Source organism: Carassius auratus, chromosome 12 (genome assembly GCF_003368295.1).
Source record: "Carassius auratus strain Wakin chromosome 12, ASM336829v1, whole genome shotgun sequence".
Lineage (NCBI taxonomy): Eukaryota > Metazoa > Chordata > Actinopteri > Cypriniformes > Cyprinidae > Carassius > Carassius auratus.
Genome location: NC_039254.1, coordinates 11,556,422 through 11,583,870, shown reverse-complemented (window position 1 = coordinate 11,583,870; position 27,449 = coordinate 11,556,422). Strand labels below are relative to the sequence as shown.

Genomic DNA, 27,449 nt, shown 5'->3' with positions numbered 1-27,449 from the left:
AAAAACTAAAAAGCAAAGACTGTTTTCTGACATGTTTTTAACAGCTGTGTATTGCATTGGTTGTGTAATATTCTTGCTGAAATTGTGGTACCAGGACAACATCATGGTTGGGAGCCATGCAGAACATACCAGCACGTTTAGACTGGAATTTGTCCTGTGAAATATTATGTAACAGCAAACAGCAGTGAAAGAGAAATTCAACTGCTACCAAGGGGACTAAATATTTATCGAGACGAGACAAACGACTCTGCCACCGGGCTGGTTGTCATAGAGAAGTGGAGAGGGAAGGGAACGCTATGAGCTTGGATCAACTTGGGCCAAGACAGCCAAAGATGCAGTTTTTCTGGATCTCCTTCTGCAGAGCCGTTTGTGATGTGGCGAAGCTTGGCCGTGGTAAGAACTGTTGCCGGGGCCCGTGACGAACAATCTGTGCTTTCTTCATCACTCCGTTTGCAACCCTCAACACGTACTGAACTCTGAACGGGGTCACTGTCTGTTACTACAGCAGCGGTGTAGAAGTGGAATCTCTCGCACACCGGCAAACACGCTCGCAGGCGAAGAAAAGAGACATAATATTTCTTATCCACTCAGACACACACAGACTCATACACACTTGGTGGAGGAGGAATGGAATGTGGGATCTGGTGAAGGATGGAACGTAACTGTCCATCTGTTTAGGCCGTCTGAGCCGTGGCGGAGCGGTTTTGCTCTGTACAGTTTAGATTCCATCAGAGGCTGAGTGAGATTCAATGCTTTTATTTACAGCTCGGGCCGTTCTCCAGATACCTGCCTGTCCACAGAGGAGCGCCAGGGAGCAGACATTTAAAATCCATTACAGAGACCTTACACTGATCATAGCTCACGTTCCACAGTAAAGAGAGGGCAGGAAATGAGAGCAATGAATCAGAGTAATACCTTCAATCATTAGTGCACAATTATTCCACTACATCACAGAGACCTTGCAGACCGATAAACAATCGCTTCATTTTGCAGACTTGAAAATTGCACAGTAGGATGAAAAACAATGTGAATCGGTCATGGCTGTTAGGCTAGTTGAGTCGATTAGTGTGGTTTCTCCTCACTGAACTGACCACATATAGCTTCAATATTTTTATGCTTTAAAAAAGATGGATTTAGAGACCGCAATATATAATTCAAAACTAATACAACTAAATACAGTACAAGTTAAAACTGCTTCGAGGTCCTTGCAAATGGTAGCATTCTGTCCGACTATTTTGGATTGGAATAATGCATCTGATGTGAACACCCTCTAAAACGCAACATTTAGGGATTCCTTTGAATAGCCATCATAAAATGTTGTCATTTATACTTATCTCCAGCTTGACACTTTAGAAATAAGTATTAAAGCACATGAATAAACAAAGCGATGCTTCGGTAAACACACTATATTTTGTGGTCAAGGTTCAGATCACATGCTACAATGGAGCCGTGTCTAAATCCTCTTGGACCAGACGTTCAATACCCACAGGCCCTTGAAAAAACATGAGTGGAGAACATAAGCAGGTGAGAGAAACGGCAGCCAGTCTGGCCTCCGGGTCCTCCAAGAGCATTCTGCAGCCAAACAAACACAGCTTTAAACACAATTACACTGAACGCTGACAGATATGGAGGAGAGGAAATTTGATGTGGAATTCAAGGAATTTGACAAAGGGGAGAAAAAAAAATGGGCAAAGAAGAGGGAGATGAGTAAAGAAAGCATCAAACAAAAAGGCTCAGCCTTGCTGGGTACTATCTACATAAGCAGCCCCCTTCTAAAGCCCCGTTCACACCAAGAACGAGAACTATAAAGATAACGATATTAGCGTCCACACCAGCGAACGATATCGTCTGTGTATTCAGAGCGCACGTGCGTCTGCCGCTTTAAATCCTCAAGCTCGTTATAGCAGGGTGGATTCTGATTGGATGTCAATGTTTGTATCGTTCATCAGCTGGAAAAAAATCGTTCTGAAAATGATTCCAACGATACCGTTTCTCTATGCCTTTATCGTTATTGTTGTAGTGTGGACTCTGCTATTCTTTAATATTGAGAACGATATTTAGAACTATATCTTTATCGTTATCTTTATCGTTATCGTGCTTGGTGTGAACGGGCCTTAAGACAGAATTCTAGATTAAAGGAAACCTTATTTTAGACTGATTTGGAAAACTTACACTAATGTTACAATAGTTTGGGGTTAGTTCAAAGTTTTTTATATGCTTATCCACTGTAAAAATAGCAATACTATTACATTTTACATTATTAAAATCTTATTCCTTGATAGAAAAGCTGAATTTAAAGTAGCCATTTGTCCATTCTTCAGTGTCACATGAAATCATCCTAATATGGTTAATTGGTGCTCATAAATATTTAGATTTTTTTTTTTCAAGTGAATGTGACGTGGACAAGAATTGTAGGGCTGTGCATTTATTTGTATTCAATTGTCATGATTCTGTGATGGTGTTCTACAAATCACGGGACCGACTTCACTGACAATATGCGCATGACAATCAAATGCGATTAATATCACAGCCTTAAAGTATGGTGACCCATACTCATCATTATTGCTCTGCATTTATCCCATCCTAAGTGAACACACACACACACACACCGTGAACACACAGCCGGAGCAGTGGGCATCAATTTTTTGCTGTGGTGCCCGGAGAGCAGTTGGGGGTTCGGTGCCTTGCTCAAGGGCATCTCACTCATGGTATTGAAGGCGGGAGAGAGCACTGTACATTCACTCCCCCTCCTACAATCCCTGCCGGTACAGAGACCTTTGGGTTACGAGTCCGACTCTAACCATTATGCCACAACTTCCTCACAATATGATCAATGTTGAAAACATTTTTGTCTGTTAACGTTATAAATGTCTATACTACCACTGTAATTAAAAAAACAAAAACAAATATATGGCCACATGATGATGGTGCAACACAAATGCTACAGTAAAAAACTATAACATTATTTAAGAGCAAGTTCACTTACTATACAGTATATGGTAAACTGTAATGAAACATCGTAATTTTACAATAAAATGTATTGTCAAATTTACAGTTTTGAGAAGTGAATAAGAATAGACACAAGAACAGGTCATAAACTGGCATTCCCAGAATTCCATGTGTGACATATCACATTTGTGTCCACATTCACGTTTTTTACGTAAAATATGAATTTAGCAGTTTTAAAATAATCCATGAAATAATAAATGTAAAAGCCATTATTTACTAGTGGACCGACCAAAGCAGAACTGCACAAGCCAAGCCGTGGGGCACACACTCCAACAGATGTATATTCAAACTTGATCGTTAAACAGGACAATGTAAACTGAAAATGCTAAACTTCTCACCACAGAAAGTGACAGTCTGCATGGCTCGTAGCCAGAGCAATGTTCCATCATGAACACTGACGGCCTTGCAGTCCACCTAATACAACAATAACTGAACAGTTTCATGAAGCATATACTTTCATTCATTTCAACGCTGTAGTGCTTGCAGCAGCATGATGACAAGTTGTTAGTCCTGCCACCTCACAGCAAGATGTTTTTTCTATAATACAATGACATGCACATTTGACAAATTAAGCATTCTAAATCGTCCATATTTGAATGCGTGTTTTGCACATATTGCATGCTGGGATACATTCCAGTACTTTCAGACCCTTTTCCACTTGTTCTGCTTTTTCTAGTTTCAAAAGTCTCTAGGGTTTCTCTCAAACACTACAAACAAATGCACATTGTGATCAGATAACATATAATGCTTGTATGACATATGCGTGTGTTTGTGAAAGCTGATGGGTGGCTTTTGGGGAGTTTGAGGTTGCAAAAGAATGTGTGCTTTTCTCATCTCTATTCAAAATTTTCTTTGTAAAGCAATTTGAATCAACTGGTGTGTGGTTCAAACTGGTTCAGGCAGAGGTCTGAAAGTTTCAACCTGGACAGCAGTGCAGCTTTGCACTCTTAAAAACAGACTAGGCGTTTCTAAGATTCTGTATGTAAAAATAGCTAAATTTAAAACTAAGATGATTGACCTTAAAATTACAAAGAAGAATATTAAACCATTAGTAAGTGCATAGATCTTTATTATAACAAGCTAAAAACGTATATTTACAGATTACTTTCATAATTTTATATGAACTCTGTATAAAAAGGAAAATTACTCTTAATTGTCATTAATTGTATAAAAGTTGTGAACTTACAGACAATGCTTGTAAATGTACAGTTTTGAATAGAATTTAAAGTATTAGAAAAATACTGTAAAAGAAATTACATTCATATGTAAATTGCACATCCTTATGCAATTTTAGATCTATAGATCAGAAAAGGGCCACACATGGACCTTAACCAATTGGTTGAAAGTGTTCAAAAGAGATGGATTAAAAATCTTAACACCACATGTAAACAGGGTCAGAGAGATAGTGAGCTGTAAGGCGATGGCATGCATTTGCAGTATAGTATTTCTGCTCTGGGCTAGTGCTAACATTCGTAAAGTTGAAATGATATTGACCTCTTCTCTTCCGCTTGTCTCAAAGTGACCAGAGCAGCTGGATCATGTAACTCTGACGGTCAGATGCATGGCCCATAACCGCACCAGCGGCCCTACTGCACCTCATCACCTCACGCTTAAACTGATCACAGACCTTCAGAGAGCAAGACAGGAAAAGCCTGCAGACAGATGGGCTTGACTGTGAGATGCCTGTCAAAGAGGGATGTTTACACAAACCCCACCATCCAGGAGGGGTGTGACACATACCTTTTTATCTCATCTTTATGAAAAGTACAAAAAATACACTGGTTAATGTTCTGGGTAAAAGGTACATGTCAGAACTTAAACTTCAATAAGATTACCATTTAAACCTGTATATCTGTTCCAGAAATGAAGGGCAAACATCTTTGCAATGATGTGTGGCATTCCCCATTTCTAATATCTAGTTTCACAACTCATAAAACCGAAGGAATGGCACTTTTTCATGGTATGTGTGGCACTTGAAATGCACTAATTTAGATTTCTGAAAGCTACAGCACTGTGAACACAGCAGAAAGATCCAAAATTGGGAGACCACATTTTCCTTATGAAAGAATAAGAAAAAAGGTGCCTGTCATGTAAAAGCAGTATATGATCTCACATTGGCTTGTATGAGAAATGCTTTCCTCAGATGAGGTCTTGTCCTTGCCCCTTGTGTCTGTAACCAAGCACTAGTGCTCTAATTGTGAGTATAATGCAAGACGTCAGTGGCTTTATGGATTAAACATACAGTATACTACATATGTCTGCATTCCATCCCAAGCACATTCAGTATTTCTGACAAACGCACATGTGCGTGCACATAAAAAATACACACTCTCACTCAAGCATATGTGTGTATGTGTGCATAGAGATATGCCGTTGTTGACTCTGGAGCTTGCAGAGTCCAGACACTGAATGCTAAAGGCTTGTATTACTCTGGGAATTTATTTTGGATGCAGAATACGGATTATAAAGAATCGGAATCAGACACCAGCTGCTCTTTAAGAGACTTCACAAACATTAATATGGTGGCTCGGTGTTAAGTAGGAAAACGTATAGCCAGAACTGCCAGTGACTGGGTCTCCAACAAATACATTTTCAGCGTCTCAGATTCAACAGTAGGGCAGATATATCCATCTGTGCTATAAACTGATAAGTAGATAAGTGTGAGATTTAAACTGCCTGACTCTAACCATATTAAAGCTTTCTATATAGAGTAGAACCGTTTATTTATTTATTTTTTGACTGGGTTTGCCAAGGTCAAATGAAACTAGGAAAATAAAGTAAGAAAAAAATTCTACAAAACCATAACTACATGCCAAAGTTCTCAGGTAGTCATTTTCCCCATGTTTCCATAGACCTCATAGCGGACTCTGATAAGCTGTTACTATTAAAAAAAATCCACACAAAAAAATCCACATATAAAAGTGTAAAATAGTGTAATAGCAATAAAATAAAAAATTAAGCTGATCTAACTTTATAGTAAAGATTTAAAACTTCTTGGGAAAGAACAGGTTTACCTTTCACTAGAATTATTTTATAGGAAAATCTCTCTCACGTCTTATATAGATACACATGCACCTAACCAAGGTGGAAATTACAGGTTGTGTCAAATTTCCTGTAAGTCTCTTTGGAGTGGCAACTTGGCAGAGGAACAGAGTGCAGCTGGACAAGTGTGAAAACCTGCTTTAATTGCATAGAGAGAAGAGAGCAGAGGTCTTTGGCTCAGACTGTGGTTCGCTGTCCTGCCAATCAGAAGTCCTCTGCCTCTGCAGGTAGACGGTTATGTTGAGCACTTCTAAAGCACAAGCCAGCTCAGTCCACAGCACTTAAAATCCAGGGTACAATGGGACATATTAGTAGTCAACTTAATGTATTACGAATGGGCCCAAGTACCATAGTATCAATGACATGAGTAACTGACCATTAAAAGACAAAAAAATAAAAAAATAAAAAAATAAAACCAGAGGGGTAGAAAAATGGACAAGTCAAAAAAGATTTGAAAAAAAAAAAAGTGAAATTTGATAAGCACAGGCACTGCACAACCTGACTAAACTGATTTCCTACAAGTGGCATGTGAAAACTTCAACACTCAAAGGGACAAGCCTGATAATAAAATTCAATAAGGAAGAAAGAAAAGAATTTAAATTACAAATACAATTAAAACTGGCCTTTACCGCAGATTTTGATTTAGCAGTAACATGGCATACATGCTATTTGAAGTCCGAAAAAAGTTAACATTCAATATAAATCTCTAATTAAACAACACAACGCACAATCATCGATGCAACAAGATGAGAGAGAGAGATTTAGTGACCTAGTGTGTTACAACACCTCTTATAGATTAGATTATGTCTAACACTGGACACACACACACACAAACACACACTCACCTTGACCAATGAATGTAGACTCCTCTCCCCAAACATAGCGTGTAGAAAAGAGCGGTCATCTGCGCTCTCAATATGAGGCTGCAGCTGAGACGGCAGTACAGACAACAGCTCATACAGACCTGCAGAGGAAATACAGGAAACACATTACACCCAGACACACACAGCCAATACCCAAAGAGAAAATACAGACAGATAAAAACAAGACCCAGAAAATCTGAATTAACACAGACACCTGAGGCATGACAGATAGGCTATAAAGATTATTCTGTCAGTGAAACCTTCTAACATGATGTGACATTATTATAGCTATCAAACATCAGTACACTAATAAAATAACAATGACAACATCATGGTTTACTTTAGCATGCCCAATGGGTCAAACTGAGGGTTGTAAAAACGCTCCTCTCCCAGGCTGTATCTCACTTCCTCCCTTTGTTGGCGAATATCTGTTTTTCTAGGAATCACAACTGGAACTGTGAATCAAAATGTCTGTGATGTTTACCAAGCATAAACACACCATAATATCTTTGACATGCTTATATAGATATAAAAAACACACAGAAAATTAGTGGTCGACTGATAATGTTTTTTGACCGCCAATTCAGATACCAATATCCTGGAAAACAATATATTTAGGTTTATAAGTATTAATTAGGGCTGGTAAGCGATTACAATTTTTTATCTAATTAATTACATGATGTGGTGATTAATTAATCTAATTAATTGCACAACAAATTTGGAAAAAATACTCTGAAAAGATCATTTAAAATCATTGTCGTGTAAAGCATCAAACAGGCATTACAAAAAGTAGGTTCAGCAAGAAATATTTTGTTTGATAAAATTGATTACATACATTATAGCCTACTCTTTTGGACCATGTGAGTAAATGATTTTTGGTTGGGTGAACTATAACTTTAATAATTAATTTTCTTAATTGTATGATTATTACTATGAAAATATAAAATAATTTATTTAATGAAATGATACTCTAAATAATAAACTAAAACTGCCAGTAAGTGGTGGTAAATGTCTTAATGATTAAGTCATCGAGTCATTTATTCATTCATTTGATTCGTTCAAATGGCTGATTCATTCAGGAGTGAAGAAAATGGTTCTTTATGAATGGTTCATTGAATCATTAGGCTTGTTCAACTTGAAGTGGGTCATCACCATCAGACTGATCGGTGTGTGACATCAAATAACCGCAAGAGCTTTAGAGAGCAGATGACTCCTTGTGCTTTTGAATCATTCTCGCGGTACTTTGATGTCATACACCAATCGGTCTGTGCAGCCGCTTCAAAGTCAATGCATATGCCAATGGTTCAACGTGCCAAATGGTTTACCAAATTCGTTCAAAACATGGATTAAGAAATTAGATCAAAACGCTGCGGGTTGCTCGGAGATGAACAGTTCTGCTTTGTCTTTACCTTCTTGTTGGCAAAACTGAGCAAAACAGGCAACATTGTGTCTAAAATAACACAATATTAACTTCTTAATGAACTGTTGTATAAGATGCATCACATTTGCACTCACTCAACGGGCATTTTGAGCCATATCTTGAATTTTAGGCATATCCTCTAGGCTCCATCACGCAGTAAGTTGTTGCTCTGCCTCATATTAGACATCAGTCGACTGTATGAAATAACAGATGATCCACATAGGTCTGGGGCGGGGCAAGTGTGTCAAATGAATAATTTTGAACATGAATGTTTAGAGCCAATTTGAATTTCATAATGATTCATCAGTGTTCCATTCTCAGAATCACTCAAAAGTGTATTAACAAACTCTCTCTAATACTTTACTGATGCCTTTGTTAAATTGTTTCATAAAATTTTGTTTGCCGCAGCAAAATGCCTTGAGGGTCAAAGGGGTTGAATAATTTTGATTTGCAACTGTACATAAATGCATACATACATACATACTAGGGGTGTAACTTACATGATTCTTCTTAACATGATTATAAATAAGGCCACTCAGAGTATGTAAATACTGTTGTTTCAATTGTTCCTACAATTTTTTTCATTAATTTTGAATAAATGTTAGTTTGTTAAACATTTATTAAAACATTCATAAATAAATGTAACAAAATTCCTGCAAACACATGCTTAGTGATCGAGACACATTGTCTTTTCTAAAGTTCTTGTTTACTTTCTTTTATGTAAAGCACTTTGAATTACCATTGTGTACGAAATGTGCTACATAAATAAACTTGCCTTGCCTTGCCTTGCCTTGCCTTTACTTTTACTTTATCCCCTGCTAAAATGCATCTAATTTTATGTAGGTAAATTTTAAATAAAAAAAAATACAGTACAAAAAAGGTTTTACACTAAAGGTACATTTAAAACACAAAGTAAGTCTACATGATTTTAACATGCTGCAAGTACTATTTATTTATGTGCAAACTATACTATAAGTATAGCCTACCTTCAAGGGGACAATAATATATTTTTTTAAATGTGCAATTTTTTTTAAATGTATGTGACAATATTACATACAAGGTACCGAAATCATACATTTACACTGTAAAACAGAAAATTACTATGTAATCTTCCCCTAAATCACAATGCCGGTTTAAAACTGTCACAAACAGCTGTCTTTAAACAAAGGTTCTCCTAAAAGGAACAGGTAAAATGCTGCACAATGACAACGACAATGAAAATGACAAGTTCCATGAATCCTAAATCTGGGAATCTATTTTTTTCCTTTTACAGTAACTGTTTGAATAGATTCACCAAGCAAATTCGATTATAGCCACAGCTAACTCAGCTGCAACGTGACATTAAAAACAGCACTGTCTCTCACTTAACCACTTATTGGTCAAAGCAGCTTGTTACTGGAAAAGCTACCCTGTTTGCCCAGCTGAGATACTGTCACGCTACTCACCAATACTTTTAGTCAGTCATTCTACAACACTGTTCTTCCGACTGCTGACCATCAAGACACAGGCTGAGTTTAGCAGTCAACATCTAACCTTATGTCCCAGCAGCCTATTAAAGGATCCGTGTAAACTAACCATTATTGGCTGCCAGGCCAAATATATCAGACGGGATGTGAAAGAATGCTGTGCCAGGCAGCGTTTCCTTTTCACACGCCTACACTTCCCAGTGGCCTCCAGAAAATAACAGCGTTCTTTAGACATCAATGGCGGAGCTGGAGTACAACAGGGCGGAGTGGAAGACGGAAGGCCTTGCTTTTCAAATTCGCAACATTATGGGTCAGCAGTGCAGGGCATGGAGAGCAACTTTAATTACACAGCCTGTCAGGAAAACAGCGAGGTCATCCAAACTGTCTGGAGTTAACACAACATGAACAGATGCGCACAAGCCTTTAAGTGCACATGCACGCAAACATGGTGGTTTTCTGGAACAACACAAGACATTTTAAGACATTCACACACAGACCTGTAAAAAGAAACAAGGATAGCACATGCAAACACACAAACGCATGCCACAAAAGAGGCTGTCCGCATGGGAAATATGCTCGGTTTGCTCCCTGTCTGGCTCCTGTCGGCCTCACACTAGCCAGGAAGAGGACAACTGGCAGAAAAAAGAGAACCGGATAGATTTACAACACAGGCCACATTTCGAAAACAGAAAAATGGCTCTCTTTAAATGTCTTGTTTGGATGAGTTCAAGAGTCAATAGTGCAAAAAGATTCACACACACGGCTCGGTGAGCTGTGTGGCAGGAAATGAACACTGGGCCGTGCTCCTCTCCTTCGAGCGCTGAGAGACGGACTCTGTGAAGCAATATATATGTCAGGCAAACACACGCTCATGCATAAGACCACCTCCGGGGTCAGTATTTCAGGTGCTACTCAGAGAACATGGTTCAGGCCTGTCAGTGAGAAAACAGAGCGACTGAATGGAAAAGTGAAAACAAGAACAGCTGCACTCTGCTTACTTCCATTCATTTTCTCTTTGATTTACCTCCTAAAACAGAAAAACCTACATCCACAGAGAGAAAGAGAGGCCCTCCAGAGCTGACAAATTATTGTAGGAGAGAGAGACAGACAGAGAGAGAAATATAGATACAAAATAAGATACATCTAGCCAGCTACATATCTGTTAAGCTGTAACCTTTGATCTGTTCTTGGGTTATCTGTGTCTCTTAATGGCCGATTTGCATGAAGCACACAAAAATGCATGCTCATTTGGCAGTCTGGGTCCATTTCAAGGTTTCATTGCTGTGTTCTCAGCTCCAGTCTCTTAAACCACACCACCACATCAGGGCCCATATTCACAAAACATTTTACCTTACCACTAAGAGTTCTCCTAAATAGAAGTTAAAGTTTTTAGCTAAGAGTTTTCTCTTAAAACCTAAATCACAAAGCTGCTGAGACAAACTTTTACTAAGGAATAGAGAGAAGTCTTAAGCTAAAAGTAATGGTGGGGTTGACCTCGTTTCTATGGATGGTGCCAGCATGCTTACTAACTATGCACACAGTGATTGGCTGATAGTCTCTGTCGGAGATTTACTCATAGAAACGTTGTAGAACATGTACGATTGTACGATTTTCTCCTAAATCAGCTAGTTATAAGCTACTTTTAGCATTAAGATGTTTTGTGAGTATACAGTAGGCATGGAGTTCCTGCCCAGGATCTCACACATACCAGCATGTTCTGGACCATCTACTCCAATCATACACACACACAGCTACACACTAAATTGTGTTTAGTCCTATACATCAATACTGTATACACTGCATATCCTGTTATTCTACTTATTGCTTTTAGCAAAAAAAAAACACATAACTTATACTGTTTTGCATCGTAAATGCTTGCAAATGTGACAAAATATATACATTTGTGGCATTAATCTAAAGGGATATTTCAGCCAAAAAGGAAATTCTGTCATTTATTACTCACCCTCATTTCGTTCAAAACCTGTAAGACCTTCATTCATCTTTGGAACACAAATTAGGACATTTTTTATGTAATCGGAGATCTTTCTCACCCTGTATAGACAGCAACGCAAGTAAGATGTTCAAGGCCCAGAAAGGTAAGGACATTGTTAAAATAGTCCATAATCTCTTATATTATACTTACATCTGCACTTAGTTGTTTTCTATGAGAAAATGTGCATGAGAGCTGAATTCAGTCAGCCATTGAAAAAAAAACTAATCTGAATGCCTCTGATTGGCCACTGCAGTCATAAGCTCAACACACTTGTGTGTGATTGGTTTATAATGCGTAGCACTGAAAAAACATAAAAAAATAATAATAATGGTGCAACACTGAGCAGATTTAAATTTAATGCTGCAGACAACACTTAACATGTAATTTTTTTATTTTATCCGCGACACCCGTAATTGATTTAGTTTAATAACTGTACAGCAACATTTGTGTCCATGTGTTACCATAGTTTCTAGTAGCGTAAACTGAGGATATTGCAGATATTATGTCATTGATCACGGCATTATTTAAAATTGGAAATTATCTGGATTTACAAATCTTCGGGAACTTTTGGGATACCATAAATACACAATTGCATGAAATGCAGTATATCACACTGTGCAAGTAGTTTTTGGATATTTTATTAATAAAATCGTACACATCGGATTTCATTAAAAATATCTTAATGTTCATCTTGTGTTACGAAGATGAACAAAGGTCTTAACGGTTTGGTAAGACATGAGGGCAAGTAATTAATGACTTCTGAATGAATGAATTAACATTGTTGGGTGAACTATCCCTTTAAAATCAAATCGCCATTGGTGATGGACATTTATATGTGGCAATATACTAATATTTTTATGTATTTTAAAGTGCCATTCTTTCGATGCTAATCTGATATTTCAGCAGACATCACTCTAGTCTCCAGTTCCACATGATCCTTCAGAAATTATGCTGATTTGGTGCTCCACTTACGCAACATTATAAATGTCTTAACTGGCGTGTTTGATCAATTTAATGCATCCTTGCTGAATAAAACGAAATATTTATTTTGAATGACAAAGTATATTGCACAATTCTGTTCATTTGTTTCCTAAATTCCTAAGTCAGTCATTCCTGGGTCTTTTTTTTTCTTCCATTCTGGAGCCATTAAGTGCTTGTCAACATGTGGACACAGAAAAAATTGGCTTTTTTGCTTCTTTTCTGATCTAGCTGCACAGTAGCCAAGGTCAAACCATCCCTCAACATGAGCATCTCCGGAGTCCAGAATTTCTGTTATTTTACTGCGATTACACAGAACAGAAGGGAATGTGATCCTGAAGCAGCCATCTGAACACCTGTTGGAAAGATTTGGTCCAATCACACACTGATTCCTTGTGACAGTACACATTTCATGTCTATATCAGAGCTCAAATCACAGCAGAAAAATAACAGAAGACTACAACTGACAAGTTTGAATTTAAAGTTGGGTTTTTGAAATTATAGCTATTACACTGAAGAAGGGACCGGTTCCATATGAGGCCAAAATATCACGTAACACTGGCCTCTTTTGACTTGGGCTAAAATGTCCCTCCCAGCAACACCCCAGTACTGTGATAAAGACTTCTGCATATCTACGAAAATAATGTTTTTGTTGCAACTGTATAAATATGTTCAGACCCTTTTAACATTCCAGCAAACAAACCAGATATTCAGATGCATATTCATTCTGCTTGTCTACATCGACAGATATCTTAATCCTTTGAAAAGAGAGACATAAAAATAAAATACAAATAAATGAAATTCCTTGTCCTTCTGATTTTCTCCCTCTCCTTTCTCCTGCATTTGGTAAAATGAAGTGGAAATTTTCATTCTGATGTAACTGGAAACAGGGAGCTATTCCAGTGGCAACAAATCCTTGTGTTACAGTTCTGTATCCCTGTGGCAGTAGAGAGAGAGAAAAAGAAAAAGAGATGGAAAAGAGCAGGATAAATGGCTGGAAATCGATAAAGTGCTCCCAAAGCGAATGCTGCTGCCGCTACTAACGTTCCTCTCGCCCTCCCTCTCTTTCGTTCTGTCCTCTGCTCCCAGATGCTCTGCATTCTTGACATCAGAATGGAAAAATTTACTGTTAGCCGAGAAGAAATTTAATATGGCCATTCCTGTCATATCCCTCATTGCAGCCATATTCAGCCGGTGCTCTGCTGAAGCCATAAGAGAGACTCAGCACCTGAACGATAAACAATATGGAGCTCAATATGGATCTCGTTATGCACAATAGCATCATTACACCATACACTTGTTTCTGAACAGGACTTATGGAAATAAGTGTATCCACACACACACACTAATCAAAAAACAAATTCCAGTTTCAAGTAGAATACCTGCACAGATAGCTTCTCGCATAAAACCTGTCACACATCAATTCATCTTCATTAGTGGAGGCTTATCTGCTAAAGAACTTCTGTCCTTAAAATTTCCCAAGTGTCCCTTTTTGTCTCTCTCGAGCCTACATGGCGCTCTTCTCTTTTTAGTGAGGTCTTGGGGAGAGTTATCATAATTAGACGAGCAGGCCAGCCCAGAATAACACAGTAAAAACTTCATACGGCTCATAAAAACCTGGTAAGGGGCTATGATGCTCCAATCAAAGGGCAGATTCAAAGTGATCAGGCTAACAGACTGTAGAGAAGGCAGGTGGGAGTGCAGCTCTGAGGACCAAACCACGGAATGAGCTTTCCTTTCACTGCGGCTGAACGGAGAGTGAAAACAATGACAACCTACCCCTCTGAACAACCACTCCTGCTTCTCAAAATAATAAATAAATGACATTATAAAAGAAAATAATATAAAAGTGATACAAATTTTTGAATAAAAATCTAATTTAACAAAATAAATACTAAGAAACAAATGTATTTTAAATGTATTCATACATTTTAAATGCATGGCTGTTTGTTTTAAATATTTGTTTTTTTGTTTTTTTTAAATCATATATTTAAAATAAATTATATTATAATATAAATTATATAATGGAATTATATATTATATAATGAATAAAAAAAATGACAAAACATTTACATTTAAAAATAAATTTGTTAATTTGTTTATTTTTCATATATAAAATATATAATACAAATAATATAAATACAATGCACTAAAGTTAATTAAAAAAGGAAGAAAACCATAAACAAACAAACAAAAAGAATTCAGAACTGATCTGGACTGAAATTAGGAGGGAAAAAAATATCATGATTCATGACTATGTATAACAGTAGACTGTGAGCTGAAGTGCACAGGATGATTGAGTTTGCAGTTGATTCAAGAGGAATTACAGTCATTTATCATATGACATCAACACCAGATTCTCGTTCTCTCACATACACATTTTACAGGTAGTGGGTGGATGGGTCTGTCAGCACAAGGACACCCAAGGGTAGTGAAATCAAATGCCACAAGGAAGCAAAACACCCACACAAAAAAAGTGGATACATCTGATGGGGTAAAAGAACAGCATTTCATGTCAATACAGAGGAATGAGACTAGAACAGAACAGGCACTGTGTGAAGGAGAGTTTCAGTGAGAGAGAACCAGATCCAGAGGAGCCAGAAACAAGCTAATAACTTTGTGGCAATCATCCTTGATCAATTTATAGTGGGCTTTGGTGATTAAACCTCAATTTCCTGTCTTATGAATGAAACATATAAAGTGTGCAAGTGTGTGTGTGTGTGTGAGATGGGGGTGGTGGGGGCATATGTCAGATGTCCAACAACAGCACAGCAGCCATTAACACATTAAGAGCAGTGGCATAACGTTCTGGGCACCAGAGGTATAATGATTCTAATCTATCAGCTCCACAGTGGCTTACTGGGCTTTCAAAGTGTTCATTAAAAACCTGTTGGGCAAGACAGAATCATGCACAGCAGACGTAACCTAACCATACCAAATGTCTCCCAGCAACCTTGTGCTCGTCCCTCAGACTTTTATACCCCAACTAGGTATTAGTTTCTAATGGACTACATTCACTTGGTAATCCCTTCTTTATAAAGGAAATGAACTGAGTGAGGGATTTGGGCAGAGGAAAAAAAAGAGAAGAGAAGAGAAAGTGTATATCTGAGTTACAAATTATATAGCAGTATGGCCTCCAAACACCGAAAACATTACTATTAAATTGTTTAAAAGTGACTGAAAATCTTTTTCATCATTTATAAATGTCTTTTCTTTTAATATAAATTCTGTTCTTTTGAACTCTATTTAAAGCAGTCCTATTTAGTGGTCGACTGATATCGCCAAGGGCGATAGATATCAGCCGATATCTGGCATTTTTCAAATATTGACATCGGCCGGTAAGTTTTTCTGCTTGGCCGATGGTCTCTTTTATTTTGACGGGGTGTCTGACTTTTATTTTGATGGCACTTAGAATGGCAGCGCCAGAGCACACAGTGCTCACACTCTCTCTCTCTCGTTTACTGTCATTGTTTACAGTTCTGCCTAATACGGATAGAAGTCTGTCTAATAATCAGATAGAACGGTTAAACAAAGGAATTAAAGTGTACAGAAAGTATTATAACGACTGTTTTTATATTATTAATGTTGATGGCAAACGAGAAAGTATTATAATGTTTGCCTTTCTATTACTAAGCAAATATGCATTTATATAACTTAAACAAATCTTTGAATGACTAATGAACATTTTATTTCACAAACCTTGCAAACTTAATCGAATCCAGCTGTGAGATTTTGTGAAGTGTGTATTTTTATCCAGCATGATCGTGTGTTCTCTGTGTGACAGTCGGTCCGTTTGAATTGAATGCTTTAAACTTTAAACTTGTGATTTCAAATAATGCTTCACTTCATGCATTTGCCCACAGTCATATTCATGTCATTTTCACTGTGTGCTGTATGTAAAATGAGTGTTACCTTAGCTTTATTTGAAAATTATGATTCCCAATCAAGATTTGGTTAAAGTGTTTGCTTTTTTTTTTTAATTAAATATTTATGAAAATACTTTGTCATCCAAAGTATTTTTATTTTACACATTTATTTTATAATCCAAAATTGTTAAATATGAATAATAATAATAATAAAAAAAATTTATTGACTTTATATCAGCCCCTCTGCTTTCCAATATATCGGCATCGGCTGTCAAAAAATTTGGTCGACCACTTGACCTATTATGCTCTTTTACAAAAGTCTTGATTTTGTTTTGGGGGTGTACTAGAACAGGCTCTCATACTAGGTTACTTGAAAAACACATTATTTTTCACATATTTTACATTATTACAACACCTACAGTATAATATAATATAATATAATATAATATATAAATAGTTCCAGCTAGTGTGTTTCATAGTGTGACATAGTGATAACACTGATTGCCTTCTCTAGTGCAGCTCAAAAAGGTCTCATCTCATTCATCGATATTTGTGATATCATGGGTCGTTTGTTGTAGTTTTAGAAAAGTGATTTCTGTTAAATATTTCTTTTTTAAGTGGACTTTGAGCTTTGTAATTTTGTAGATCTTAATGCTCAAACGGCAACATTTCAGACTAACTAAAGTTGAAAAAGTGAAAAAACATAATAGGACCCCTTTGAATTAAAAAAAACCAAATGATCACAGTTTCCAAAAAATATTAGGCCGCACAACTGTTTTCAACATTGATAATAATAAGTTAATGTTTCTTGTGCGCCAAATCTGCACATTATACAGTTTTCTGAATAAACATGTGGCACTGAAGATTGGACTAATGGGTGTTGAAAATTCAGCTGTCATCACAAGAATAAATTACATTTTAAAATATATTCAAATAGAAAACAGTTATTTCACTTGTAACATTTCACAATATAAGCATTTTTTACTCTATTTTTGATCAAATAAATAAGAATAAGAATAAGCGGTTTCTTTTAAAAACATTTAAAAACAAATAAATAGTACCTATCTCACTGCCCGTTCTGCTGGAGAGGGCCGGCATGGTGCCTGGCAAATCTGCTTCCTTTTCAACTTCACAACGTTACCACAAAAATCCAGCAGCGCTGGGGATGGTCGACTCAACCCCAGGAAGAGTCTGCAAATCTTTGGTTATGTCATTGGCAAATCTATAAAAGATAATAAAATACATTTAGGTTATTAAATGTTAACAAAAGATTAGGATATATTAAAATACAGAGGTTTAACGTAAGAATGCATGTACAAATAAAAGGTTTAAACAGGACAAGCCCTTCAAACTGAGCTTACGCTGTTATATCTGTAATATCTAATGAGTTCAAAGATGGAAGATGTGAGGCAAAGGAACAGAGGAAGCAGCGAAGAGACAGAGATACATTAGCCCCAAATGTATCTTCTGCTTTTTTCCATCCAGGGCGCTGTGCCTGCCCTGATCCGTGCTGCGGCACCGAAAGCACCTGAAACCTTTATGTCACCCCAAAGACCTGTAACCAGTGGCCCGAAAGAACAAATGAAAAACTGAGAGATGGAAAGAGGAAGGTGGGGGCAACCATACTTGCGCTGCCTCTAAATAGATCACACAGTATCAGGTTCTTGGAGCAAGAAACCTTATGGAGAGGAGCGAAAAGAAAAAAAAAAAACACCTGATCACAATGAATGGTATGCTGGAGATTCAATCATATGCTGCTATGCGATAATCCTAAAGCGCACTGCTGCCATCTAGTGGTGACATTACAGTTAACAAAATGCAGCCATCAGATGGATCTGCAATTTAAACCAAAAAGGACAGAAGAGGAGAATTGAGCATTGACAGATAAAGTGATTTTACACACTTACTAAAAAACACAGATATACTCTCCAGATAACTGGCAAGAACACAGTATAGATCAGATGCTACACACATCGCAAGCCCCCGTAAGATCAGAGAGAGTTCAGAGAGACAGACTACAGATCAGTTTGAAACATTTCCCTCTCTATTGTTTGTTACATTATCCTTCACTTTCTATTTCCTCTGCAGACCCTTCTCTGTCGATCTCTCTGTACTCTTGTAACTCCTGCTTGAGACTGGCTCACGGCAGTGGTGCTGTTATTAAACGCATGGCGTGTCATTGGTGTGCACATGCTGTTTTAAGAGCACACGCGCCTCGCGATTCCAATGTGAGCAAGTGTGTTTATATGTCTGTAAACTTCATACAGTGAGAGAAAAAAGAAAGATTAGTCTTCCAGTCATAAAAACACTTGGATTAATATTAAATTTAACAATAGTCAAGTGCTAGGTGAGGATGAGGGGACTTATCACAAAGTAGGAATCAGGCTATTAAGTATAATATATATTAATAACAATATATTTTTATTTTAAAGAGACTTTCCAAGTTTAATACAAGTTAACCTGTACCGATAGCAATTGCCAAAGTGAAAAAAATATACACTACTTACAGTAAAATAAATGAATAAAAAAATAAATAGTAGGGCACTTAAACTATGTAAATTTCAAAGATTTTTAAGCAGAAAAGTGAATTGAACTCAGAGCATTAATGTGTAATACATATGGCAAAAGAGAAATTGTAATTTTGCCTTTAAGCTACTTTTATTACTGGCATGCAGCTGTACGGTTTAAGCCATTCCCCACAGACCACAAGAGAAACTCAGGACGTTTTTTAAAAAATGAAATAAATTAGAGTAATTATTTTAGGTAATTGATATGGGCTCTAATATACTTGAGCATAACTGCTTCATAGAGAATATGTGAATCACTAAATCAAGGGCACCAGGAGATCATTGAATCAGCTGCAGGTGCAATAAGAGTCTTATAGATCAGTAAATCAAAAGAATTACAGCATTTATGTTGGACTGAATGGGCCTCTAAAGATGATTTGTACTGGAAAAATGAATTATGACGAAGGGCTACTGGAAACGTGTGCAACGTCAGTGCTGTAATAAGAGCAGGTAAGGGCTAAATTCAGTTGTGCTGACTCAATGGTTGCATTTTTACTGCTGAAATGGACCCATATATTGTGTATATTCTGCATTTTGTGGAATGTATATATAGAACTTAAACCTTGAGTTTTTTTACATTTTTTTTCGCACACAACCTCTCTCACCATTTAGCTCATGCTCACACACATCAGGTTTGCTGCAATGCTATGCAGTCATAAAGGCCTAGTAGAACTTTATCCATAAAACACACATACCTGTTTTATATGGAAAACTACAAAATGCTTTCCTGACTTCATACAATGAACCACTGGGAACACAATAAATTGCCACGTGCCAGTAATGCATTATAAGGCACTCTGACTGCGAGTGTGTCTGCTAAAACTATAATAAAATGAAGTCACTTGGATAGGAGCTTATCTGCTGCTATGTTGGGCTCAAGAGGTCAGTATTTGGCTGGTTGAATTCGGCAGTTATCCCCTGCTGGAAGATCTTACACCATTATGCTGGCATACAGCATATTTAACGATTGACATATCAAAAGTATTAGTGTATTCGGACTAAACCATTTCTATTAGTTTATAAATAGTGTGTGTGTGTGTGGGGGGGGGGGACCATTAAGTGGATGTATAATCAGTTAGGTTTTTGTAGATTTTAACAGTGAAACAAACTTGTATCTTTCCTTGTCCGCTGCAGCGAGTTCATATGCATGAGTCCAATGTCTAGCATAATCTTTCTCATCTCGCAGGCTTTTTACAATTAGCTGTATATTCTGAAATACACCTCTTTTAATATTTCATTACAGTAAAGTACAGTAAAAAGTTGTATTTGATGTTTTGATAACATCAAAAAGCCACAGTTTTTACACTCTTCTGGGTGTCTTAAATTATAGTTCTCATTGAATATGAAGCTAAAATAGGAGAAAGTGCCTAAACCTCAAAATATTTAACACATCAGCTTTTTTTCTAAATCTGCTTTCGTACATTAATTCAGTCTGCACATGCTGCATGTTATCAGCTCACAACTTAACACCTGCCTACTGAACACACACACATAGCCACATACCTGAACAACGTGTTTCTACAAGTTTTTTTTTTTCAGTCACAATATGATAAGAATAAAAGGTAGGAAAAACAAAAAACAAAAGATACATAAAAAAAAAAAAACACACACACACAATAAATTAGGTAATCATTTTCAGCACAACACTGCTGTATAATGCATTTAAGAACACACTTATATTTTTTAAATGTAAAATGTATATAATAAAATGCTTTTTATGGGGGGGGGGGGGGTTGTTAGTGCAAGAAAAAAATACCTAAAAATAAATAAATATACCAAAGCAGAAGAAGAATCCTTGATGTTTCAGTCTCATAAAGCAAAGATATATGTTTACACAATGTAACCACCAGGTGGAGATATAGCATAAATCTACATTTACAAAATCATGCACTCAAACATACAGTGTACCACAGTTGAAGTTGGCCTGGGTTCATTCATTTAATGCAAAACCTTTAAAATGTAATACATTTTTGTTTATATATGAATGTGCTGTTTTATATCTAAATCATAATCACTTACAAGTTATTCTATAAACAAACACTGAAGGTCAATCAAAGTCTAAACAAAAGACATGGTTCAATGGTTTCAGCTAGCTCAAAGTTCAGCTCATTTCTACTAGGTCTTGTGGTGCACATGGTTAGAAGTGTGTGTGTGTGTGTGCGCGCACCATTAAAGGTGCATTTGAGATTTGGAGAGCTGTAAGAGTCACTAAGGTGACTATCGGGGGTGATTGTGTGAAAACAACAGCCCCGTTCCTTCAATGAGAGTTAGGGTGAGTATTGTTTGTCATCGTCTCTATGGGCCCTCAGAGGCTGTGTGGAGTCATTAGGAGATGAAGGATTTATTTAGGGGTCTTTTTGGAGGACAGCTTCTAGAGGCACTCTGGCACTCCACCACACATCAACGCTCACTCTATTCATTCGTCTGTGGATTGGCACAGGCACACAGACAGTAAACCACATGTGAATGAAAGCTTGAAGCACACATCACTGTCGAAAAAGTTACATTATAACATTAAAGGGGTCATTTTCACAAAGCTTATCGTTCTGAAAAGCAAGACGTGCTCGGAATTCCCAGCTATCCAGTGCATTGTGATTGGCCGAATACCTCAAACATGTGACAAATGTTATGCCCCTTACTATACTCTGATGTAGAGGTCGACCAATAGTGCATTTTGCCGATACCGATAGCTAGGTTGGACCACACTGGCCGATGCCAATTCATTAATTAACCAATAGTTTTCAATGACCATACTAGTAGTAGTAGTAATAATTGTAATAAAATATCCCCTCACCCTATTTTTTAGTTACCAAATTCTGTGTTTTAGCATGTCTAATTATTTGAACTCATAAAACAACAAAAACATTTATTTCTTAAAAAGCCAATTTTTTTTCCTCTCAAAAATTCTGTGTCTTTACATTTTTATTGTTATCAAATCAAGGAATGAAACATTAATTTCATTAATCTTTTAATTACTCAAAATTAATGGGATTAAAATTAAATGTGATTTACTATATTCCTTAAAAAATTATGTTTGTTTCATTTTAGTAGGAGTAGTAGTAGGCTATACACATTCTACTGAAAAATCAAGACGTGTATTTTGACGTGTTGCCGTGAATACCTTTACAATTCTGTGCATGTGTACTTTTGCTCAAATCAAGCAGTCAAATGCTCATGAAGTGACTCTCAGAGCAGTTCTGGAGATGTTGTTCATGTGTTTTCATCACAGAAAGACAAACGTTTTGATGAAAATGCTCAATATACAATTCATTATGTACATTAACAACGATTCGGGCGAATATAATGTAATGTAACGGAAAACTATGTGAATGGCGCTCTGTGGCAGGGCAGGATATTCTGTCAGCTGCATTTAAATCCGGGTCTGAAGTTTCTCACTGTGTTCAGTGTGCAGCATCACGTGTCTGAACACACAGCACATGCTGTCAGTGATTTCAACCACTAGAGGTCATAATGAAAACAGAGCCTTCTCAGTCGCTCCAGCAACTGACACAACCCGGGAAACTATTGCCATGGTTTTTGCCGATAACCGATCGTTCCAGCAATCAACTACTGTATCTCTGCCAGTGTTAGGTATATTTACTTTGGAAAGTAGTTAGTTAGGTTACAACGTTACCATCAATTAAAAGTAATCAGTTATGATACAGCGTTACCTATTCATAAAAGTAACGCGTTAGAGTACTCATGCGTTACCAAAAATTAAAAGCCGTTTGCAGCAGCTCACAAATGACAGACACAGCCCCCGGCCCCGTTAAATGCACCTAGAAGTCGACTAAATTAACACTGCAGGATAACAATAACAGGAAAGACAGTCTGCAATAGGCTATTCCACATGGCATTTTATTTATTATCACAGAACATATTATTAATCAAAATTCACACCTACCCAGCCCGGGTAGCCTAGGCTACTGTATATTATGAGCACCACAAGATAACTCCTGATTATTCTTTAACTTTAAATAATGCAGTTATCAAAGTACTTTGTAACGCGTTACCCACAACACTGATCTCTGCCGATTAATCAGCAAAACTGATACATCGGTTGACCTCTACTCTGATGCCATGTGTCCCAGAGCAAAGAGACAAAAACATTAAAACCCATTATAAACAAGGCATTTGTTGCTTCCAGTGGGGACATAATTATGGATTATAATTACAATACCGGTGGTTATTCCAGTCATTGTGCCCCCCAGCTCTGCATATTTTGCATGTCTCTCTTTGTTATTACATCTGATTCAGACAATCAGCTCGTTAGAAGTGAGCTCTGTAAATGAACTGTGTTCCCATTGATTGTGTGTTCCCAACACAGTGTTCATTGCTCCCTACTCCCTGAGCAGGGGAAAACTTTTGAAGTTTACTTCAAAATAGCCCATGATGTCCACTTCACAGGACACTTCTGTTCAAATAGAACAAATGTCTGAAGCGATAAGAGAAACATACAAAAATGTGCAGAGCAGGGGCGCGTGAACCTCTGACTTATACTAATTTACGCATTGCGTCATGCCACTTAAACATAAAACCATGTCTTCATTTGTGATAGAAAAAAAACAACAAACAAGAGTAACTCTACACCACTCAAAACTCACGTTTGAATCATCAGTGCCAAATCCTTTAAATATGTAAACGCACTTACAATCTGTGAGTCAGAACCACCGCATTGAAGTCTATTCTACCTGGATCAAAAAACTCTATAAAATGTGCTGCACACGTCTGAATATTTGGGTTGAACAGTTTTGGAACAGTTGTAAATACAACTTAAACACTGGTTTCTAACTATATCCTCTTTGGGAAGACAAAAAGTATTTTCGCTTTCACACCGAAACACCGGCTCCGGCGACAACAGCAAGAATAAAAGTTACGCCTTGTTTTTTTGCATGAACATTTGGGTGATGTTATGCAAAACTTCCCATATCGTAACGTAGGTATGTTAGAATGTGCCTAGGCCTGTCGCGATAGTTGATAAATCAATTAATCGCATGATTAAAAAAAATGAGCTCGATTATTTTTTCAGCCACTATAATTTATTTTTCACATTTTTATTCAAACCATGTAACGTGTCATGATGTGGGGTTAGTCTGGAGCACAGTCTGTGGACAGCCCACAGCAGACACACTCTCTCCCATGGCACAGATGTCCTGGGAATAAAGAGATAACATCTCGCTAAAGTGGCCAACTTTAGGAAGCGCGTGCCATTTGGCAGTGGATGTTTGCGTCGCAAGTGATATTGCATTGTACTTGCACTACTGCTTTATTTTAATACCGCGTAGCATATCTTGCAAGTAACTTCGTTGCCCTTTCTGTTGAAATGGGCCTACTTTTTGCTCGCTTAATTTGGCTTGCTCAGCTAAATATGTCTGTAGGAGTGTGGTTGCCTACAGTGGTTGCAGTGTATTAAATCTGTGCATTAGTTTATTGAGCCTTTTCTTTGAACAGATTTAAACCTCAGTTACTGTGCGCCCTTGAAGAGAGTTTCATTGTTTTGACTGTAGTAACCGAACACAACATGCAGTTTGAGTGCTGAATGGATGAGTAATTTTTTTTTGTTTTTAAATAACAAACTATAACAGATCAATGGGTATTATAACAGTAAGACACTGACACGCTGCTCACAATGCTACAAACACGGGAGGAAAAAAGTTTGATGGCAGAAACACAGATGGCTTGCGACATGCATGGACAAAATAAAATGGAGTAGCATGGCGGATGGAATTAGTGGATTTCTACAGCTGTTTTGTGACTAATAGAGTTACCACACAACTTTTTGACCTTATATTACTATTGGGAGATAGTATAGTTATTTACAGTAGATGTATATATATGCAGAGAGAGAGAGAGAGAGAGAGTATATGTTATGTAATTAGTAAATTAAACGTGACATTTGCAGGGATTCTCTCTTTAAACTCAAAGTTAATACTGTGAGCTCAACAGTGATTTCCACACACAAGAGCCCTCAGTCTAATCCACATGCTAAGCCTCTTAGCATGAAAACAAACAATGGCAGCACGCCATGTGGAGCTCTTTCTCAGGACCCTCTCTCGGATCCATGAGATGAATGAAACACAAAAGGTTTACATTTTTAAACTCAAGCTCAACAACAAAGTTTGTATCATTACTTCCCATGTTACTTTTCTCATTGCTTCTTTACAATTCCTTCTATACTGAAACCTCTTCTCTTCAGCTTCTGGGTTTCAAAGGGGTCATATAATGCAGAGAGGGGGGAAAGAGATATTCTTTATGAAAGTTAAGAGTCAACCACACCCCCCTAAAATGGCTCATTTTAACAAGCCCCCACGTCTACGTCACAAAGCGGGAAGATTTGCATAATGCCACCCAAATCTTCAGGCCATCATCAATGATGTGGAGACGTTGTGCATTTCCTTGTGAAAGCAAAACTACTTTGTTTGGCCTTCCAAAAGAGAACACAACTAGAATCAGTGGTTAAGTTGTATATACAACACTGCTGTCAAACCAAATATTAAGATGTGTGCAGCTCATTTTATGGCAGATGAGGACTGTTTCCTGTGAGAGTAGCCTACGACATCTGTGTCCGATTCAGCTTTGCAAGAACAGTTTGGTGCGTCTGACTCATAGTCTGTAAGTATGTTTACATATGTAATAGGGTTGCCATGATAGACTGTGCTGACAGTGATACCAGTGTTAAGCCACAACACCAGTTATGTTACTTGTCCAATGCAGCATCGACCCCCACCATCGTTTAGATTTTTCATAGTTATAAAAATAATTTCATTTCACTTAAAAAACAGACACTACAATAAAAAACTGAACGTGGCTGCTCAATGCAGCGTGCCGAACGACAGTCACATCACAGATCAGATTTAAATTATCCAGTGAGGAGAGTGAGTCAAGCTGACTGACAAGAGTGAGGTGAGACCGACAAAATTATTTAGTTTTGAAATGAAATTCAAAAGTGCCTTTCTGGCAATATTTTGAATTTGAAAAAACTGTTGACTCTTTTTAAACATTCATTTCCATTTCAACTGGTTACACATTATTGTTTGCTGAATTTTACTTTAAACGTTGTGTTTATTCGTTTTATTTGACATCAAGGTGTATGCCGTGCCTCCAAGCTTACTTACTCATTTTGCTAATAAAAATTATATGTTTCTTATTTATTTGGTTATATAGTTATTATACATGTTTACTTGGGTATACAAAACTGGAAAAAGGCTATTTAAACTTTATGCAAGTTTTTTGTTATTTTACAGTAGGTGGACAACCAAAATGGTTAATACTGCCACCACAGGGCAGGGATGGAAATTAACTTTTTTGTCCACCGGCCACTGTGGCTGGTGGATTTCAAAATCTACCAGCCACTTTCTTGTTTTTAACCGACAATGTATAACTGCATTTGAGAATTAATACTACAAGATCTACAATACTTAAGCAGTTTATTTAATCTCAAGTCTCAATGAAAGAAATTTTCTCTTTCAGTGATGATCAAAAATGCTGCCTATCTAATCAGCTTACTAGGTTTTGAAACAGCCGACTCTTGCTGAAGTAGCTAATTCCAAAGGGAAGGATTCACCAGTAGAAGTGTATTTATTTATTTTATTTTTTTGTGGTTGAGGGAAAATGTGGGGAAAATTCCCGTTCAACACTGTATCACTGAAAGAAATCTCGGCTCGCAAACTTTTACGCCATCAACAAACGAACGCACTGCGTTTTTAATACATAATTTTTAAGTGTATCGTCATGCCAGAGCTGTCAAACATGTGTAGTGATAAATTGTTGTTTCTCCAAACAAAAATTAACAGCGTAACATCTTACTAGCCACAGAGCTAACTTCTGAAAAAGTACTTGAAGACTGGAAATAAAATGGTGATGCGAATGGTGCTTTTGTGCATTTACGGGTTTCACGCGAATTCCCGTCTGACACCAGAGTTGAAAAATTTGAACTTTGGTGTCAATTCATGCTGCATTAACCAATCAGGAGCCTGCTCGGGAATCACTCATTCAACATGAAGGAACGACTGATGTTGTCAGTGAGCAGTCAACCGGAGCTACAGTACAGACCAAAAGTTTGGACACACCTTCTCATTCAAAGAGTTTTCTTGATGGGGTGCTGCGCCAGATGACCTGGCCTCCACGGTCACCGGACCTGAACCCAATCGAGATGGTTTAGGGGTGAGCTGGACCGCAGACTGAAGGCAAAAGGGCCAACAAATGCTAAGCATCTCTCGGGGGGGGGACCTTCAAGACTGTTGGA

General features: G+C 37.4%; 1 protein-coding gene across 2 annotated transcripts in view; it reads right to left on the bottom strand.

Annotated features, from left to right (window-relative positions):
• mpp7a (MAGUK p55 scaffold protein 7a) overlaps positions 1-27,449 on the bottom strand; it is a 116,193-nt gene that overhangs the window by 65,026 nt on the left and 23,718 nt on the right. Inside the window, exons 2-3 of one of the 2 annotated variants that reach the window (XM_026276993.1) lie at positions 17,699-17,859; positions 6,897-7,015 (exon numbers count right to left, since the gene is read on the bottom strand). In XM_026276993.1, the coding sequence (XP_026132778.1) occupies positions 6,897-7,015; positions 17,699-17,735 (156 nt within the window). In that variant the 5' untranslated portion in view covers positions 17,736-17,859. Of the gene's footprint in view, positions 1-6,896; positions 7,016-9,779; positions 9,841-17,698; positions 17,860-27,449 lie in introns of those variants that run through there. The other variant, XM_026276994.1, reaches the window with a different exon arrangement.